We start from the raw sequence: 20,013 nt of genomic DNA, 5'->3' as shown, positions 1-20,013 counted from the left end.
TCTGTGGGTAAGCCACTTCCCAGAGGTTCTACTAGTAGATGTCTCCGGGACACCTGAGGGGATTGAATGGTTATCACTGTGTCACACACATAGTGAGAGCATTGCCCACACACATCCTTGCTGTGATCCTAATCCCTACTCTGCCATATTCTACCCAGAGGGAAAGGCACTCCCCGATGAGACAATACAGTTAAGAAATCTTCCTCCATTCCAGTGTCAGAAACCAGAAACGTGTAGTGTCATAGAAGAGGCAGAAGCATTGAGGCCAAACACAAGTTAGGGATGCTGGCACCGTCACAACCTAGTATACGTTCATGACTGAGTTTCTCCACTTGTCAGCACCCAGTTTCCTTACTTGTTGTTTGAGGCAGAGTATGGCTGTCTACCCCAGGCAAGTCTGGAACTTGCTATGTAGCCCACGCTGGTTCAAAGTCAAGGTCCTCCTACCTGTACCTCCCAAGTGTTGAGATTACAGGCATGTGCCACCATGCCCATCCATATTATTTGAAAATTAGTTTTGATGTAATAAACTGTCTCCAAAATGGAGCATAAAAGAATGGATTTATTGAGGTGTAGACTATTTACTTATATGCATTTGGTAACAAAAATATAAAAGGGCTGGAGAGATGGGTTTAGCAGTTAAGAGCACTTGCTGCTGTTCCAGAGGACCTGAGTTTGGTTCCTACCACCCATGTTGGGTGGCTCACCAACCCCCTGTAACTCCAGCTCCAGGGATCCAACACCCTCTTCTGACCTCCATGGGCACCTCCATATACATGTGCATGTCTACTAATATAGCCATAGACACATGTATACATACACATGAATCTTTAAAAATATATAAAGAAATTAAATAAAACGTGAGTTGCCAACTTTCCCCTCATTCAGTCCCTTTGTGATATGGTCTTTGCTAGACATGGTGAAGGGGGACCAGAAGTAACAATATCAAAGAGAATGGGTGCCCATCCTCTTTCATTTTCTCTTCATCATATCCCAAAGTTGTGCAATTTTTTCATTAGGCTGCCAATTCACAAATTATGTCATCTGGTTTTATCAAAAGCACTAGTCCTCAAATGGAAAAGTGGCTTGGCAAGATTCCTACCAAGAAACCCCAGCCTACACGAAGATACTATGAAGAACACTAGTGAAAGAGGAAATGGCAGACAGAATACAGCTCCCATTTCTGCTCTGAGCTCTTCAGGAACCCCATTACAAAACACAAGTAGTAAGCAAACTGGTTCTGATAAGAAATCAAGTGGCTGTGCTGGCACACATTTATGATCTCGCGCTGGGGGCAGAAGCAGGACGACCAAGAGTTTGAACCCAGGGACCAGGGATAATGGCTCAGAAGGTAAGACAGACTACCTTTAAGTTTGATGAACTTTGTTTTTCTGAGACAGGGTTTCTCTGTGGAACTCACTCTCTAGACCAGGCTGGCCTCGAACTCACAGAGACCAGCCTGCCTCTGCCTCCTTAGTGCTGTGATTAAAGGTGTGAGCCACCACTCTCTGGCTGCTTGCTGATCTTTATGCCACAGCATGTACATGTTCATGTGTGTGGGCATAACCATGTGTGAATGTTCACACACATACACACAAATAATAAAATAATATACAAGTTTTCATATTCACTAATTATTTTTAAAATCATAAAACATTCCTTGCTAAAGAGCATTACGTTCTGCACACTGCTCTGAACAAATGCCATGGACAGGTAGACTATTACTTTCCTCCCTGTCCTGCCCCCCAGCATTACAGTGACCATAAAGCAAGGTGTTCACAATAATTATATGGGGGTATCTTTTAAGGCCCCAATATTGAAAAAAAAAATAAAATGCATTCACTCTGCTGCTGCTCCAAAATGTCAGTGTTAGTTTTGCATGCTCTTCCTGTGTGTGAGGTCCTAAAACATGGCATCTGATGAATGGCAATGATTTCACTACACCTCAGACTCAGAACACCTATGAAGCAGAGGAATGTTGGTTTTTTAAAACAGATTCAGACAAATAAATAAATAAATAAATAAAAATTCTAGACTTCTACTGGTCATCAAAAACTTTTTCTGAGCACTGCTTCATATTATAAAAAGAAAAACCATCTTGAATTAGAATCCTTCAGCATCTGCCTACTGCTCCATGATGGTCTGAAGCAAATACTGTTGTTCTTTTGCTGCGTAGCTAATGCCTAAGAAACGCAAACACGAGACTCAGCGCCCACGTGGAGTTTATTGAGAGAGGGGAGAGAAAGAGCTGGTGGCCAACCGAAAGCAGGAGGGGGGGGGGGACAGAGAGGGACCAGAGAGAGGCAGAGAGAGCAGAGAGAATAAAGCACTTGGCGCGCTTGCTTTAAAAGAGGCTTGCGCATGCGTAACTGAGTCCTCTGGCCTCCAGGTAAAGCTGACATAGAGATGACAAGGCCATGAGCGTCCCGCCCATCGTCGGGGCGGGCGGGGGGGGGGGTGTCAGCTGGCTGCTGATTCCTAACATTCCCAACTCTTATTGTTATTAAAAAGGTGGGGGTTGGGCGTGGCAGGTTAGGGAATAAGGACTTTGAATTCTGGAGACTGCTTCCTGCTGAATTGGGGGTGTAGATAGTCTTTGGGGGATCTGAGAAAGCTGGGGTGCTGCCACGTCCTGGTAGCTGGTTGTTTCATCACAGCTCTGACAGTATGGGGCTCTGGCGTCTCTTTGAGACCTGGCAACATGCTAGCAGATCAGAGGACAAGGTTAGGTTTTTTTCTCTTAGGTCTTAGTACTTAATGGGAGAAGTGTGAGGTGGGGGAGGGGCTCCCAAGGGGGTCCCGGGACAAGGTTAGGAAGTCCCGAGGCCAGGAAAAAAGTTGAGTAATATTTATTTGGAGTGAATCTGACCTGTAAATGGATCCAATTCTGCTCCCTGGAACTTAAAAGAATCCTTTAGTTTGTGAAAACAAAAATATTAAGACATATTAGCAGCATACTCATGTTAGAAATGATTTGGCTGAAAGAATTTAAAACATGCAGCTGGCAGATTTTTAGCACAATGAAAACACCTTAATTGTAAGGTCATAGTTATAGATGTGATCATATAGTGGCATAGTATGGTGTTTAGTACTCCGTCAGAATTGGATTAGTAGCTTCTTAAAACTGTATTGATTAATGTTAAGACTATAAACAGTAGCAACCTTAAAATACCCATTTTTGAAATCTGTTTTCTAACAATTGGAGCCTTGGCTGTGCTTTAAGCTGACAAAGCTACCAGTCTTTGTTAGGAACTAGCAGCCAGCTGACACCCGCCCCACGATGGGCGGGACGCTCATGGCCTTGTCATCGCTAGGTCAGCTTTACCTGGTGGCCAGAGGACTCAGTTACGCATGTGCAAGCCTCTTTTAAAGCAAGTGCACTAAGTGCTTCTCTATCTCTGGTCTCTCTCTGCTCTCTCTTTAGTCTCTCTCTGCTCTCTCTTTAGTCTCTCTCTGCTCTCTCTCTGGTTTCTCTCTGCTCTCTCTCTGGTTTCTCTCTCTGGTCCCTCTCTGTTTCCTCTCTCTCTCCTGCTTTCAGTTGGCCACCAGCTACCCCCTCTATCTCTCTCCCCTCTCTCAATAAACTCCATGTAGGCACTGAGTCTCTTGTTTGTGTTTCTTAGGCAACAGCTGCAGCAAAAGAACAACAGTCGTCAAAAGCATCAGAGTTCTTGAGAAGGATAAACTTTTACCTGAATGATTAGAGAGTAACAGAGACTTACTAGCTGGCAGCATGGACAGCCACCCCAGGTCCTCCACAGTTGTTGAAGTCAGAGGCAACTTGGAGAAAGGAAAGCATTAATTGGGGTGCGCTTACGGTTCATTACTATCATGGTGGGAAGCATGGTGGCATGCAGGCAGACATGGTGCTGAAGAAGGAGCTGAGAGTTCTGCATCTGGATCTGCAAGTAGCCGGAAGAGAGAGACACTGGGTGTGGCCTAGGCTTTTGAAATGCAAAGCCCACCCCCAGTGACCTACCACCTCCTATAAGATCACACCTACTCCAACAAGGACACACCTCCCAATTCTTCCAAACAGTTCATCAACTGGAGACTAAATATGCACATATTTTATGAGCCTATGTGGGCCATTTGCACTCAGACCACCGCAGTGTATGTTCTGTATGTGCTCCCATGTTCCTGTAATGGTAGTGACCCAATTTTCAGATGTTAATGTTAAAACCCTTCTTTTTATTTAGACAGAAAAGAGGAGATGATGGGAGATGTCATTCTGTATATGTTTCTCATACTGGGTAATAATAAAGACTGTTGGCCAATAGGAAAGGAAGATAGGAGGGACTAGGAGACAAGGAGGAAATAGGAAGAGGAAGGAGGAGTCAAGATGGAGAGTCTGAAGAAAGCGGTATGCCGCCGGCTCCCCGGTAAGAGAAATACATAGATCAGCAGAAATGGGTTAATAATTAAGGCAGAGCTAGCCGATAAGAAACAAGTAACCGGGCCAACAGCATAATATCAAATACAGAGTCTCTGTGTATTATTTGGGGCTGGCGCGGCGGCAGGACAAGACCCGGCGGCGGCAGGCGGAAAAACCGTACGCCTTACACTTATCAAATTTGATTGCAAGCTCCTAACTTGCAACATATTTGTTAAATCTACCCACCAACTTTACCAATAATAGATCCAGCCAAATCTTTGGGAGTAGTTACTTGTGTGGTGATAATAGGTTTGCCAGAATTACCATATGAACTACAACCCCCTGCATAGGAATAAACATATCCAGAACCACCCTATGGCATATAAGCCACCTGCCATTCTGATGGGCTTCATGTGTCTATAGTCTTAAATTTCATCAGCACTGAACCCAACCATATCATCACAGTAGTGTCTATGCCTTCCTCTCCTGGATAAGCCATTATATCTCCTCTAAGTGGTGTTGGAGAAAGAGGAAGATTCAAGCTCTGCTAGCACCCCAGCCACCTTGACCAGGAGGAGGAGGAGCTCCTCAACGAGGGCTCATATCATAATCTCTTCCAGAAGGAGGCTTGGAATGCCCACACAACCAGGATGCAATCAGTCAGTATCACCTCTTAGTATGGGCCATCCACAGTTGTCATCAAACACTTTTGTAAAACCACCATATTCATAGGTTTCATCAGAAAATTTGGGATACACTTGTCCACATCCTTTGGTGGGAAAGTCAGATATAAGGTTCAGCATGACCTTGATTCACTCTACAACCCTATCAGCCTTACCTCAAACAAGAACAACTATGTCCATGGAGTGAGGGCAGTGTTCCTGGAAAAGCTTGATTGTTGTCTGAGTGTTTTTTGTTTGTTTGTTTGGTTTTGTTTTGTTTTTACAATTCCTTGTATTTTAGCACCTTTTACATTAATAATTCCTCCTGCCAAACTTTGATGATTCAATATTCTCGACTTGCAGGTCAAGTCATTTCCTTTATGATGCCGATAATTTAAACATCCTGCAGCATCAGATTCAAGCAGGAACTGACTGGTTGAAGTGTGTGATGGCAACTGCAGGCCCTCTTCCCAGACAGAAATGGCTTTCTTCAGAATTTTTCTAACTACTTGAACATCAGCACTGTTGGTTAGTATGTGCTCAGGGCCACTATTGGAGTCTGTACAGAGAGCCTTAATATTTCTTGCCTCCCTTTCCAACCACTTACCCAGCATTCTTGCTCTGAAGCAAGATGCACACAGTTCCTCCACCTCATCAGTGTTTCTAGGACTTTTAACGCTTGTTCCTCTTCCAGAGCTTCTGCCAGGCCTTTACCAAATTCATCATTGGTTCCAGCGGTGGGGAAGTTTTCTTTTGGCCATTCGGTTTCCATTTTCTTGTATGAAGTGGATACACCAATAGGAACCAATTGGAGTGGGAGATAAGCATGATTGTGGTATTTGTGTAGCAGAGAAACAGAGGACAATGACATCTGCAGCTCTGTGAAACAATATTTACAAGAAGAGTTTAAGTCCTTCCTCAGCTATATATGAGTTGGAGACTGGCCTGGGCTACATCAGACCCTGTCTCAAAAAAAAAAAAAAAAAAAAAAGAAAGAAAGAAAAGAAAAAAGAAAAAGAAAAATTTTTTTCAAGTAAATATACTTATTTGAAGCTCCTTTGTTCCCCCAGTACTGGGGATGGAACCCAGGTGTAGTAAATAACACTGGAGGTATGTGCTCTACTACCCAGCAGCTCCAACTGAGTCCTGAAATTTCTAGCTTAGAAACAAGACAAAAATCACTCATCCAGCCCTTTGGGGAGACATATATTTTGCATATCATTGTTAAAATAGTCAAAATAATGTCTGAGAAACATAGTGGTGACAAATTGAAATGCATGCCTTTGTCAGAAAACACTCCTGAGAGGCATCTAAAACCATTGATGATGACTTGAGCAATCAGTATTATACTAAAAGACAGCAATGGAAGTTTTATCTGCAGCTAAGAAAAATGTCTGTAAAGTTCCAGCTTTGTATTTGCTAGAATCTATTAAAATGATGAAATCTTAAGTGCATTCTTTTTCTGGGCTACTGAAAGGAAAACAAGGAGAAGATATATTATTAGCAATTTTTTTTAAATATAGAAACACTGAGCAGTGAATGTTGCTCTGACTAGCAGCATGCAAAAAACAATGGAAAAGAAGCAAACACACAAAGATACACAGAGACAGAAAAACCCCACAGGCCATCCACGCGCACGCGCACACACACACACACACACACACACACACAGTCGCAATCACGAATGAACATACATTGTGAACATGTGCCACTGCCATATACACCAAATAAATGCAATAAAACTTGCCAGGCTTTGGTAGTGCACGCTTTTAATCCCAGCACTCAGGAGGCAGAGGCAGGTGGATCTCTGTGAGTTCTAGACCAAGCCTGGTCTACAGAGTGAGTTCCAGGACAGCAGAGCTGTTACACAGAGAAACCCTGTCTCAAGAAACAACAACAAAAACGTAAACCTCAAAATACAGATTATATATATATATATATATATATATATATATCTGCTCTGAAACGATACCCCTGACCCCACCAAAAAAAAATGTTAAAAACTGAAATGTGTGATGGTTATAGGACTTGTTGATATTGTTCATGGTATAAAAGTAAAACCTTTTTCAAAGTGTAGTGTTACATGCCTATAATCCCAGGCCTCAGGATGACGACAAATTTGAGCACAGGCTAGGCTACATAGCAAGTTCCAGTTCAGCTACATAACAAGATAACAAGATCTTGTCTCAAAGAAAGAGATGCTTGGAGGAGCAAGTATCTTAGTGCTTTATTCCTGTGAAAAGATGTCATGAGTAAGGCAAATTTTATAAAGGAAAACATTTAATTGGGGCTTACTTACAGTTCAGCAGTTTAGTTCATTGTTATCGTTGCAGGGAACATGGTGGCACACTGGCAGACATGGTACTGGAGAGTTGTACACCATGGCAGGCAGGAGGAAAAGAGAAACGGACTGACTTGGGCTTTTGAAACCCCAAAGCTCACCCCCAGTGACACACTTCCTCCAACAAGGCCACACCTCCTAATCCCTCTCAAGTAAAACCACACTCCCTGATGATGAAACATTCAAATACATGGGCTGAGCCTATGGGAGTCATTCTTATTCAAATCACCACAGTGAACAAGATGGTTCAGTGAGTGCTTACTAAGAAGCCTAAAATCTGAGATCAATCCACATGGTGGAAGGAGAGAACTGACTCCCACAAGTTGTCCTCTGATCTTCCCACATGAACTGTGGCACAAGCTCAAACAATGGCACGCGTAGGATAAATAAAACAAAAAAGTAAACTACCTGGAGAGTGGTGGCTCACGCCTTTAATCCCAGCACTCAAGAAGCAGAGGCAGGCAGATCTCTGTGAGTTCAAGACTAGTCTAGTCTCTACAGATCAAGTTCCAGAACAATCAAGGCTACACAGAGAAGCCCTGTCTCAAAAAAACCCAAAATAAAAATAAGCAAAACAAGGTGATATCTCTATGGTAGACTAGCTGCCTATTTGTGCCAAGGCTCTGGATTGTATTCCCAGTACTTAAAATCAAGACAAACCCTAACAAAGAGTAGGATTCTTTTGGAAGCAGGGTCTAACTATGGAGCCCTGGCTGTTCTAGAACTCTCCATGTAGACCAAGCTGGCCCCAAATTCAGAGATCCTTCACCTGCCTCTATCTATTTCCTGAGTGCTAGGATTAAAGGCATTTACCACCATGCCTGGCACAAAGAACAAGACTTTTGAATACAGAGTAAGACCTTTCAAAAAAAAATACTATTGGGGTGATATGCCCACCTGTGCATGCCTGAGTATATCTATGTACCACACACATGCAGAGATCAGAATAGGGTGGTGGATCCCCTAGATTGAAGTTACAGGTGGCTCTGAGCCACCAAATGCTGGAAGCTGAATCTCAGCCCTCTAGAAAAACAGCAACTGTTCTTAATTTTTCTAGTCACACAGTTCTATTGCTGTGAAGAGACACCATGATCTAGACAACACTTTTAAGAGAAGGCATTTAATCAGGGGCTTGCTTATGGTTTCAGAGGTTTAGTCCATTATCATCATGATGGGGAACCTAGTGGCAGCATGCAAACAACCACTAAAATATACAAGCTGATCTGTAGGCAAAGAGGGAGAAACATTGGGCCTGGATTGGGCTTTTGAACCCAAGGATCACCTTAAACATCTTATCCTCTACCTCCAGAATGCTAGAATCACAGGCACACTGCACCACACCCAGAATGCTCTCTGGATTTTGAGCAAGGTAGCTTTGGGAGGGTCATTTATCCTCCCTCAATCCTATGTATGAAATGGAGATAAACATGGGACAGACAGTTCAGCAATTAAGAGCACTTGCTGCTTTTGCAGAGAATCAGGGTTCAGTTCTTAACATCCATTGCGTATGGCTTACATGTACAGCCAACTCCAGTTCCAGGGCATCTGATACCTTCTGGACTTTGAACACTGAATGCATGTGCTATGTATACAAATATGCAGCCAAAACACATGTGCACATAAAATGAAGTTAAATAATTTTTAAGTGCCAGGGACCTTGAGCCTATACTTGAGGGTGGGACATGAGGTGGGAATCGCTTGAGTCCTGGAGCTACAGACCAATCTAGATGACACAAGTAGTAGAACACACTTATCTAGCACCTGTGCGGACCTGAGTTCAATCCCCAGCCCTACACAGGCAAGCACACAGAAAGAAGTAGGGAGGGAGGGAGGGAGGGAGAGATGGAGAGAGGAAGGGAGAGAGGGAGGGAGGGAGGAAGGAAGGAAGAAAGGAAAAAAGGAAGAGGAAAGCATGCTTCAAATTCTAACAGTATTATTCCAAGACTTCAATATTACAGAAGTTTTTTTTTTGTTTGTTTGTTTTTTTTTTTTTTTTAGTGACGGGAATGGAACACAAGGCCTTTCAAATGAATGCTAGGCAAGTGATCTACCAATGATTTAACTCCTAGCTTTTGAATTAAGTGAGAAACACTGTGCCATTCACTACCCTCTCCTCTCTCTCTCTCCAGATGGTTCCCCTCCCCTTCAGGGTAACATCTATGTTTTACCAGAAGTCTTGGCAAGAGTACCTCTTTCCTTGAAACTACCTAAAAGCCAAGGGTGAGCAGCATCCCCTCCCCAAGCAAGCCTGAATTCCCATCACCTGCAAAGCCTCTTCCCAGGCTGGAATCCTGCCTTTCAGGTTTTCTCAATCATTTGTTCGCTAGAGCGCCCCCGTGTGTCGGCATGTGGTAATACTTCCAGAGTTTTCCTGGAGAAGGCATTCATTTCTTCACAGTATCGATAAAATGTGGAATAGTTTTTCTTACACTTCAGATCCGAAGGTGTATTGTTGGACTCCAGTTAGGTTGTTAGAACCCTAGTATTAAGGCATGTTTCCTGATTCCACTGAAGCCGAAAGGTTTCTTTCTGCTCCCTGCCCTCTGCCACGTCATTTTGAGCACTTGTGGACACGGTGATTCTACTACCTTCTACTCTAAGCATCCCCAGCTCATAAAATAAGACTGTAACTTGTTTTTCAGTGAATGTATGGGAAGAAATAATCTCAAATTACTAGGAACGTACTAAGTATAGCTTGTTCATAGACTAGAGAGAAAAATATTGAAAATGAGATCCTGGGTTGGCTAGATGGCTCATTGGGCAAAGGTGCTCGCTGCCACATGCACACTAACACATGTACACACAAACACACACACACATACATGAGTCATACATATGCACAAGGAATAAAAGAAAAACTTAAAAATTTTAATATCTCATAGCGTTAAAAAAAAAAAAAGCTTCAAGAAGGGGAAAGTGACATCCAGAGAGCACACCTAAAAGTGTACACACAAACACACACACACACGTATGCCACATGCACATGTACGACACACATCACCACCACCACCACTCAAACATCCATTCTTGGCCACACATTCTGTTAATTACTTTTCTATTGCTGTGACAAAACAATGAGACCAGTGCAATTTAGAAAAGCCAGGTGGTGGCAGTGCTCACCTTTAATCCCAGCGCTCAGGAGGCAGAGAGGCAGGAGGATCTCTGTGAGTTCGAGGCCAGCCTGGTCTACAGCGTGAATTCCAGGACAACTAGAGCTGTTGTTACACAGAGTAACCCTGTCTTTAAAAACCCAAAAGTGGGGGTTAATTGAGGCTTATGGTTCCAGTGTGTTAGAGTTTGTGAGGGGAAGCAAAGGTGTGCCAGCAGAAACAGCTTTGAGTGTACATTGTGATATACAAGTTGAAGATGGAGATAACATGAAAACCTCAACCTCCACCCTTGGAGAAATACTTCCTCCAATAAGACCACACCTCCTAATCCTTCCTAAGCAGTTTCATCAACAGGGGACCAAGTGCTCAAACACATGAGCCTATGGAGGCCATTTCCATACAAAGCACCATGCCCTCATACCCACATAGTGTATAAAAAACAGATCACAAGTTGGAGGACAACCTGGGATACATAGTGAGACCCTTTCTCAAATCACAACCAAAAAGACTTCTGTTAGGCACGACATTGTGGCATACACCATAACGCCCAATCTCAGTGGGCTGAAACAGAAGGAGCTTATGGTCCAAGCCAGCCTAGACAATATGGCTAGAGCCTCTCTAAACAATTTCTCTTCGTTGGCATAGTACAGGATCCCTAAGGAAAATCACAGAGACATTAGGCATATTCCAGTGGCAGCAACACAAATTACCAATCCTACAGTCAACTTTCGGTGTGGCAATGGTGGCATGGTGATGCCCACAGCTACCTTCTAACTCTGGGTCAGTTCTTTCCAAGGGTTTGACTAGATGAGAGCTAGGGATGTCGCTCAGTGTTAGAGCACTTGTCTAGCCTGTGAGCCCTAGGTTCCATCCTGAACATGTGAGTAAGATGAAGGCTGGCAGCTGCTTCGTGGGTTGGTTGTACCCCCTCTGTTTCTCACTCCTTCTACCTCATTTCCTTGCTGCTGAAATAGACAAGGGTCCTAGGGTTGTGTGGATCATGGCACAGCTGGCAGTCTAGAGAAGAGAGAGCCCTTGAAGCAAAGATGAAACTAGTCACTAGAGAGGCAATGTGGTTTGGGGCTCTGGAAATAAAGTTTAGCAAGGGCATATGTGTCATGGGTGTGTGGTGCTGGGCAGGTCTGCCTTTGCAGCCTTTGAACTGGAACTACAGATATTATTAATGCTGATAGGAAGGGAACTGCCTGCTTAGTGGCAAGGAAAATTACTAGTTCAAACATTCTTCCATCTAGCATTCTCCATGCTGGCATTTTGATTTAAAGAAAATATTGCTGCAGCTGTTCAGATATTCTGGAAGTATGTGTGTGTGTGCATGCATGTGGTTTGGTGTTTACAGATTTGGGGTTACAGAGGGGAGTTTCCAGAGCAACGGAATAGCTGCTTGTCAATTGGGGTTCATTTTGAAAATGAAAGCCCAAAGGCTTAGAGCCCACTCTGGGCCTGGGCCTTGTCTTTAAGGAATTCACAGAGGCCCCTCGTCTTTAAGGAATTCACAGAGGCCAAGAGGTATCTTGGGCCATTTTGTTCAAGGGAGAAACAACTTAATCGCTATTTTTCTTTATTTTTATAAATTGAACAAATCAACAAGTTGCTAAGTCCCACAGATTGGTTATAGCAGTTGGTATGGACTCTTCAACCATGAACATATACAGTCATATACGCAAAATCACATTTTCCCTGGCTACCAACCCATGGCGAGGTATCACCCATTCATTTCTTCTGCAATACATTTCTTCTGCTCATCAAGCAACTTAATTAACCTGTTAGAAAAAAGAGGAGAAATATAATAGCCAATCCACTCTAAGTGGGGTAACAGTGGAGCAATAGAAACAGGGGGTTAGCAAGTAGGAAGGTCATTCTGGGCCAGGGCAGAGGAAGCTGGCTAGATAAGGTGAATACTGAGGCTGATCTTAAAATGTTGAAGAACTTCGATAGACAGAAGTGTTAAGGTAATTGGAGGTGGAGGCAGGGGGATTTCTGAGAGTTCAAGATGAGTCAGGTCTATACAGTGAGTACTAGGTTAGCCTGGGCTATGTAAAAAGATCCTATCTCAAAAAATAAAAACAAAAAAACAAAGCAGAGACAGGCATGGTGACAGCTGTCTGTAATCCCACCACTTGGGTGGTGAAGGCAGTAGCGTCAGGAGATGGAGGCCAACCTGGACTATATGAGACCCTATTATCAAAAAATAACCCTAAAAAATTCCTAGGCCGTGGTGGTACACACCTTTAATCCCAGCACTCAGGAAGAGGTGGGAGGATCTCTGAGTTCAAGGTCAGCCTTGTACAGGGCTAGTTCCAGAACAGCCAGGACTACACAGAGAAACCCTGTCTCAAAAATGAACAACAGCAACAATAATTAATAAATAGATTAACTTAAAAGAGACAAAGGAAGAGGAGGGTAGTCTAGGCAGAGGAGGGCAAGTGGGAGGTGACTTCAGCAAGGACACTCAGCCATTTGGCTGCAATTTGGTGCTTTGTGGGAATGATCCACAGCAGATAAACCTGGCATGCATGACAATCTCTTGGTGCCAGAACAAAGGCTACCGTGTCACAAGGACTTACTCTGTCACTTCCTGCTGGGTGACCTTGGGCAAGTGGTCTAACTTTCTCTGCTAAGTGAAAGCAGGAATGATTCTTAGTTCCTAAGACCATGGGAAGAAGTAAGAGCTGGCACATATAAAGTATCTGGCAGTGTCTAGTGCTGAATGAATATATATATATATATATATATATATATATATATATATATATATTAAAAAAACCCCACAGGTTCAAATTCATATACTCAAGATGAGGAACTCTCAAGATATTTAGAGCTGGCCCCAAATATTTGAACAAGGCAGAAAAGCCACTGTCTGACACTGTCCATGGCTGGTGCCACTGTAGGACCCAGAAAGGAGGGCTCACTTTAGTCCCCATTCACCATGAACTGAACTGCTTGAATAGTGTGGTGTCCTGCCTCTACCTCTCCCCAAATTATCTTCCAAACACAACCTGTATCATGACCCATCTGTCATGGTTGTTGTCGTCCTCTGTCCCCCCTACCACCCCCTGTCCTGTCCCCCCCCCATCATATTATCCCCCCTCCAAAGCCAAAGCCTTCTCTGGCCCCCTCTTTTCTTCTTTCTGGAGGGGAGAGGAGCTAAGAACCGCTATCTAAAGAGGAGAACTGATTTGGCAACCTTTATTCCCAGCACTTGGGGAGGAGGACATGACTACATACTGAGTTCCAGGCCAGCTTTGGCCACATAAGACCCTATCTCCAAAATACCAGAACTGCCATCTCTTGGGACAAGAGGCAGAGAGGTTCACCAGGAGTTCAAGGCCAGCCTGGGCTAGAGTAAGATGTTGTCTCAAAACAAAAATGAAAATCAAGCAAACATCAAATTCATCTGCCGGCCAAAGAAAAGACTAAAAGGAGTCTAATGTTGGAACAAAAAGGTAAACTACCCACCGTTTTCAAAAGAATAGAAGCTATGAGTTAGTAGCATCAGCAAGTTTCCTAAGGCTATCGGGAATGACGCTGGAAAGAGGATAGCTGGCTTCTGTGGCACTGGGTCAGAGTCACTTGTAACTGCTTTTTCAGACCAACCCAGAGAAGTAATGAAGGGAGAAGCCTGGGTTCTGGGAAATACATCTTCTACCTGGTTTCAAGTTTCTCCACAGGAATCCCCGACAGCACTCTAGTGCTGCTGGTATTGCAACGAAGGTCAAGGTTACAGAAAGGGCAGGGTAGAGGAGCCTGAGTCACACGGAGAGGCCAGGCTGCCTCCCCAAGGCTTAGGGAGAAGGCGCACAGGGACAAAGTGCAGGAAGATTCTTGAAGAGATAAGAGTGAAGGAAGACAGGGTAGGGAGAGATCGCCCCTGAAGCTCCAAGATGCGGCTCCTGAAGACTGTGAGTGGAAGCCCAGCTCGGCCCACAGGCAAGGAGGCTACTTAGGGCCTCTTCACCCCAGCAGCTGCTAGAATGCTGACAACCAGGGTGACCAGAGCACCACATACCAGCCCAACACCCCCCACCCAGTTGTCTACCAGGTACTGGAGGCTGGACTACCACTCACCTGGCCTTTTGGGGTGGAGCCTGTCGTGTCATTAGGTCGCTGAATGGTACCCAGCTTGTAGAAGAAGCCTGGCTGATCCAGGGGACGCTACTAGACCGCCCACCCCTCCACGCCCCCCACCGCCCACAAAGGCGGCTTGCTCCCTCCCACCGGTCCTTCTCCTCCCCTTCTTCACTCCCTCCCTCGGAGCCCAGTTGCTCAAGACTCTTCCTTCCCCACCGCCAGCGCCAGTTCCTCTCCCCGTGGGGCCCTTGGAAGGCCAACGAACGCTAGCCATCGGAGCCACCCAGGCGGCAGCCGCAAGATCATGGCCCAGCCCCAAGGAGACGCGAACCCGCTGCCCAAGGCCTCGGACGAGCCAGTCAAGTTGAAGGCGCCCAGCACCCTGCAGATCGGCTCCAACAGAACCGACATCTGTAGCCTTGGCAGGTACAAGGGCCAAGCCGTCGCAGACAGTGCCACCCTATCCCGGGAGCCGATCTTCCACAGCACCCTGATGGTGACTGGGGCGAGCGGGACGCGCCGGCGGGGGGCGCTGCGGGAGCTCACGGGGCTGCAGGGGGCGGCTCCCTCCGGGTGGCTGTCGGAGGAGTGCTTGGAGCCAGCTGCGCCTGGGTCCCGCCGTTCCAGTGGACAGGGCAGCAGCCGAGTGTGCCTAGAGCCACGGGAGCACGCGTGGATTCTGGCAGCCGCCGAGGGCCGTTTTGAGGTGCTGCTGGAGTTGCTGGAGGTTGAACCCAGTTTGCTGTTGCGGGACGACCCGATCACTGGCTACAGCGTGCTGCACTGGCTGGCAAAGCACGGGCTCCACGAGGAGCTCATTCTGTTGCATGATTTTGCCCAGCGCCAGGGACTGCCATTTGATGTGAGCGCCCCGGGCAGCGGTGGCCTCACACCGCTCCACCTGGCGGCTCTGCAGGGCCACGATATGGTCATCAAGGTGCTGGTGGGAGCTCTGGGGGCTGACCCCACTCGTCGCGATCACAGTGGCCACCGGCCTTGTCACTATCTGCGACCTGGTACTTCTCAGAGCCTACGGGAGCTATCTGGCGCAGAAGAATGGGAGATGGAACGCGACAAAGAGCGCGATAACGCCAACAACAACAGCAGCAGCACTACTGGATGGTCGCTGAGACGAACCCCAAGTGCATTGCGCCAAAAGTCCATGGGAACACGCTACAAAGTGTCAGCTCAGCCCGCCAAAGAGAAGGCATCAGGCAACCAGGGAAGACAAGGCAATGGCCTTCTGCGCCATCTGTTCCCCTTCATCCAGGACCGTTGAAGGTGACGTGTACTATCTAGAAAGCCCATTGTTGTTCCTAACCCTACCCAAGTAGATGCTCCTCTGATGCAGCTTGGGCCTGTACAGGGCAGATCACGTCTGGCCCCCCAGTGCTATGCCAGGTCTCCCGCCACTGGCTAACTGTCAGAAGAATCGATAGAGAAGGAGAGCCAAGAACCAGGCTGGCCTTGATGCGCAGCTCCAATGTTACAAGATCGTAATCTTCCTTGGAAGAGAGAAGGAATGTTACACGTCTAGTAGCCGTTTCTAGTTTAATAGAAAATATTAAAAAGTAATTTAAGACTATAAACCACTGATGCAGAGCAAATGCCTAACACCTGCCTGCCTGGATCTGCTGTTAGCAAATCTCCCAGGGCTGTTAGCATTAGCCTCTGGCAACCTGCTCCTAAGACTAGTCAGGCCTTACCTGCTCCTGGCCTAATGTATCCTGAATGAGTCCTTAAGTACATTAAAGTGGAATTTTCTTCCTTTCCACACAACAAAGCTGTCTTTGAGTGTCTCCTTTTTGTTATTAACTAGAGGGTAGGGGGACCTATTTATGTTTGCAGGGAAGAGGCTGCCGATCAATCCCTTCAGGTTAGTGATCCATGGCAGGCTCTGGGCCCCATTCTCAGAGCAAATAGCCAGAAGCTATTCACCAAGGAGTGAGTTTTCACCTTGGCTCTGATTAGAAACACACAACTCCCCTGCTTCCTCATCTCTGCCATCCAGGTCTGGCTTCAGGCACAAGTCTCATTCTAGAAGAGTTGTCCTGGGGGGGGTGAGGGGGTGGTGAGGCCCAAGGGTAATGATAAGGGAAAGCCATCAAATTTATATTTCCATGATTTGTTGTGAGTCAGTAATTGATTCAACTTGTATCTTCCCATTAGACACACCCACTCAGTAGAAAGCCCTTTCTATGAGACAGGGCTTTCCTCAACCCAGCTGAGTTGGAAGAGGGCTGAAATGACAGCCATGTCAGTCACCACACCTGGTTCTCATCCACACTTTGTTAAAGTAGAATCTGAAGGTTTGGGGAAACAGCTCTCATTCAGAAGTAGCATGAATTAAACAGACAACAGGAGGCTTGGTTGGCTCAGCTGGAGGGGAGGGAAAAGCACTTGGTGACTAGCCCAGCCCTACTTTAGAGAACCCCTTTAGAAAACAATGGCACCCTGGAGGCTCTCATGGTAACATCCAGGGACTGTTGGGCTCCCCAGCCCTCTCAGTTCCGTCTTAGGATAGCAAGGAGAACTGGGTCATTACAAAACGGCCCAGAAACCCTATCCCAAGCCCATAGATCCAGGCCTCCCGGCCCTACCTCATAGCCTGTTTGTCTTTCATGTGCTAGGAGCTCTCCCGCCTTCCTATAGTAACTCATTAGTTTCTTCTTACCCACGGGATGACCCAAACCCTTTCTACTGCTATTTTAGCCTACCTGGTATCTCTAAGGACTGCACCTTAAACATATTGGCATGGTATAACCTGGCATTGTCTTTTGCTTATAAATAAACTTTTCTGGACTGGTGGGAGGGGGAGCAGTTCCCAAATCCTGTCAAGTGTCACTAGCATATGGCCTAAGCCCCCTTTCCCTGTGACCACTGTGTAGATTTAACCTGGATAAGTGATATCGGACTGTGTAGTCCCTGCTCCATACCTCCCCATTTCCAGTTGCCAAACTGGGTTGGGCTGGCCCACAGAGCCTCCCTGCCAAATGGCTTGAGTCTTCAGTCTCCTCACTTGTCAGGGAAGATTGGCATGTGTGGAGCATTCAGAGGGCACTTATACCAGTGGTCTCATAGAAGAAGTAAGAAGCAGACATCTTTACTACTAGCGGATCTGAGACCAGCATCACCCCGCAGCTGGATGAAGGCAGCTGGAGGGAGGACTTTAGAGTGCCTTTCCATAGTTGATCCTGTCGTTAGCTATTCTTTCCCACAGATTTTTCTCATCAGTGTGATATGGCCTAGCCTACCTCCTCCATGTAAAATTGAGGTTTGGCTGCAAAGGACACAATCCCATGCTGAAAATGCTCTGTGCCTAGCATCAAGCCATTGGCATTTCTGGTATGCTCTTGGAGGCAACACTGGTATGCTCACACCAAGAGAAAGAGTAAAGTCCCTGAGAAACACAGTTAGAGAGATGATGTGAAATTAAACTGTGGTGCTGGACAAGGGCAGGCAAGAAAGACTGTAAAAAGCAAGGATGGGACAAATAACGGAGAGAGTTGGGGGAAGGCTGCAAAGCAAGCAAGCAGGACCTGACACCCAGGGACAAGAACAGCAAAGGCTTTCCAGGGAAGAAGGTATGGGATGCTGGGGGATGAGTGGGAGCTGGCTAGTGGATGTACCAAGTGCCAGGAACTGCCAGTCAGTTTGGCATGATGGGAGCTGGGGAGTGGTTAATGTTAAGACTAGAAAAGCAAATGGGAGTCCAGATCACAAAGGGCTCCTAGGCTGTCATAAAAGAAGCACACTGATGAATTTAGCCAAGATACTCAGAAGTCAGGCAAGGTCTCTAAGTAGAGAAGTAAAATGATACTATTTGAGGGAATCGCTTTGGTGGTCACGTGGAGGATGGATGGCTGTGCTGGAGCGGGGAGGGGGAATGAGGGCGAAGAACTCTCAAGAAAAGTATCCCCAGAGCAACAGTTTAAGAAAACTCACACTTCAGCTAGGGAAGACTCCCACGAGCCAATGCCTTCAATCTTCCTTCTACCCCAGTGCTTCTCACCCTTCCTAATGCTATGACCCTCTAACACAGTGCCTGGTGTTGTGGTAATCTCCCAACCATAAAAGTATTACCTCGTCCTCTTTTTTTCTTTTTTATTATTTATTTTTATTTTACATATCGATCCCAGTTCCCTCTCCCTCCCTTCCTCTTTCCCTGTCTCCCACCCTCTCGTGCCCCCCGGCCACCCTCCCCTCCCATCCCCACCCACTCCACAGGGAGGGTGATGCCTTCCAGTAGGGGTCATCTAAATCTGTCAAGTCATTTGGAGTAGGGACTAGGGCTTCTCTCCTGTCTCTAGGTTAAGGGAATATCCCTCCGTGGGGAATGTGCTCCCAAAGTCCTTTTGTGCACCAGGGATGCATCCTGGTTCCACTGTCAGAGTCCCTTAGACTGCTCAGTCCTTCTGGCTGAGACCCATATTCAGGGGGCCTGAGTCAGTCCCATGCTGGCTTCCCAGCTATCAGTCTGGGGGCCCGTTAGCTCCTCCTTGTTCAGGTCAGCTGTCTCTATGTGTTTCTGTATCTTGGTCTTGTCCTCCCACTCTGCATCTGGAGTCCAGTTCAGCTCAGGGTTTAGCTGTGGGTGTCTGCTTCTGTTTCCATCACCTACTAGATGAGGGCTCGATGATGGTGGATAACTTAGTCGTCAATATCATTATCAGGGAAGGGCATTTATGGTAGCATTGGTAGTATAGTGGTGAGCATAGCTGCCTTCCTCATCCTTCTTAACTGTAATTTTGGCACTGTTATGAATCATAATGCAAATAGCCTCCAGTATGCAAGATATCTGATATGCAACCCCTAAGGGGTTGACACCAGGTAGAGAACCACTGCTCCACACCCTCCACTCCATCAAGGGTTACCTAGAATCCCCGTTTACAGAACTGGCAATGTGAAGCTCTTTAGATTGCAGCTGACCAGAGGTTTCCTCTCCCCACCCCTCCCTTTATTCTAGGGAAAGTCATACCCACTGGTGTAGTGGAAAGTGTCCAACCTACCCTGAGTTCAAATCCTGATTCTTGGTTCCTGACCTTTAGCAAAGTGCTCACCTCTCTGAGTTGCAGTCTCCTGTCAGTAAACAGGAACAACACACTGTCGCTGGAAGAGCTTTTCGGATTCCGAAGCCTCTGCCAATAGCATGCAGCACACTAGACACAGAGGAGCAGGCAATGCCAGCTATGGGAGACAGCTGAAAGGGGTCAGCAGGGTTTGTGGTGAAACTATATTATCTGCTAGAGTGGTTCAGGAGGGAGCTTGCAGGTCAAATACATTATCCCAACTTTCAGATGGCTTCACCTTAAGGTTGGAGACATAGCTCAGTTGGTGGAGCTTGTGCTCAGCATACACGAGATTCTGAGTCACTTTCCCAGTGCTGCATCAACCTAGCATGGGAGTACATGCCTGCAAACCTAGCACCCAAGAAGA

The 20,013-nt window shown here is 46.2% G+C and overlaps 1 protein-coding gene and 1 pseudogene across 1 annotated transcript; one reads left to right on the top strand and one right to left on the bottom strand.

Moving 5' to 3' along the window:
- Window positions 1-4,613: 4,613 nt before the first annotated feature.
- Window positions 4,614-5,809, bottom strand: LOC127217454 (heterogeneous nuclear ribonucleoprotein K-like; annotated as a pseudogene).
- Window positions 5,810-14,652: 8,843 nt separating this feature from the next.
- Window positions 14,653-16,360, top strand: Sowahd (sosondowah ankyrin repeat domain family member D). Its single transcript, XM_051178413.1, has one exon. It carries the CDS (start codon window positions 14,882-14,884, stop codon window positions 15,854-15,856), a length of 975 nt encoding a protein of 324 aa, XP_051034370.1. The 5' UTR covers window positions 14,653-14,881; the 3' UTR covers window positions 15,857-16,360.
- Window positions 16,361-20,013: the final 3,653 nt, after the last annotated feature.

The sequence above is a fragment of the Phodopus roborovskii genome, unplaced genomic scaffold, assembly GCF_943737965.1.
Source record: "Phodopus roborovskii unplaced genomic scaffold, PHOROB, whole genome shotgun sequence".
NCBI classification, from domain to species: domain Eukaryota; kingdom Metazoa; phylum Chordata; class Mammalia; order Rodentia; family Cricetidae; genus Phodopus; species Phodopus roborovskii.
This window is presented reverse-complemented; position numbering and strand designations above follow the sequence as displayed.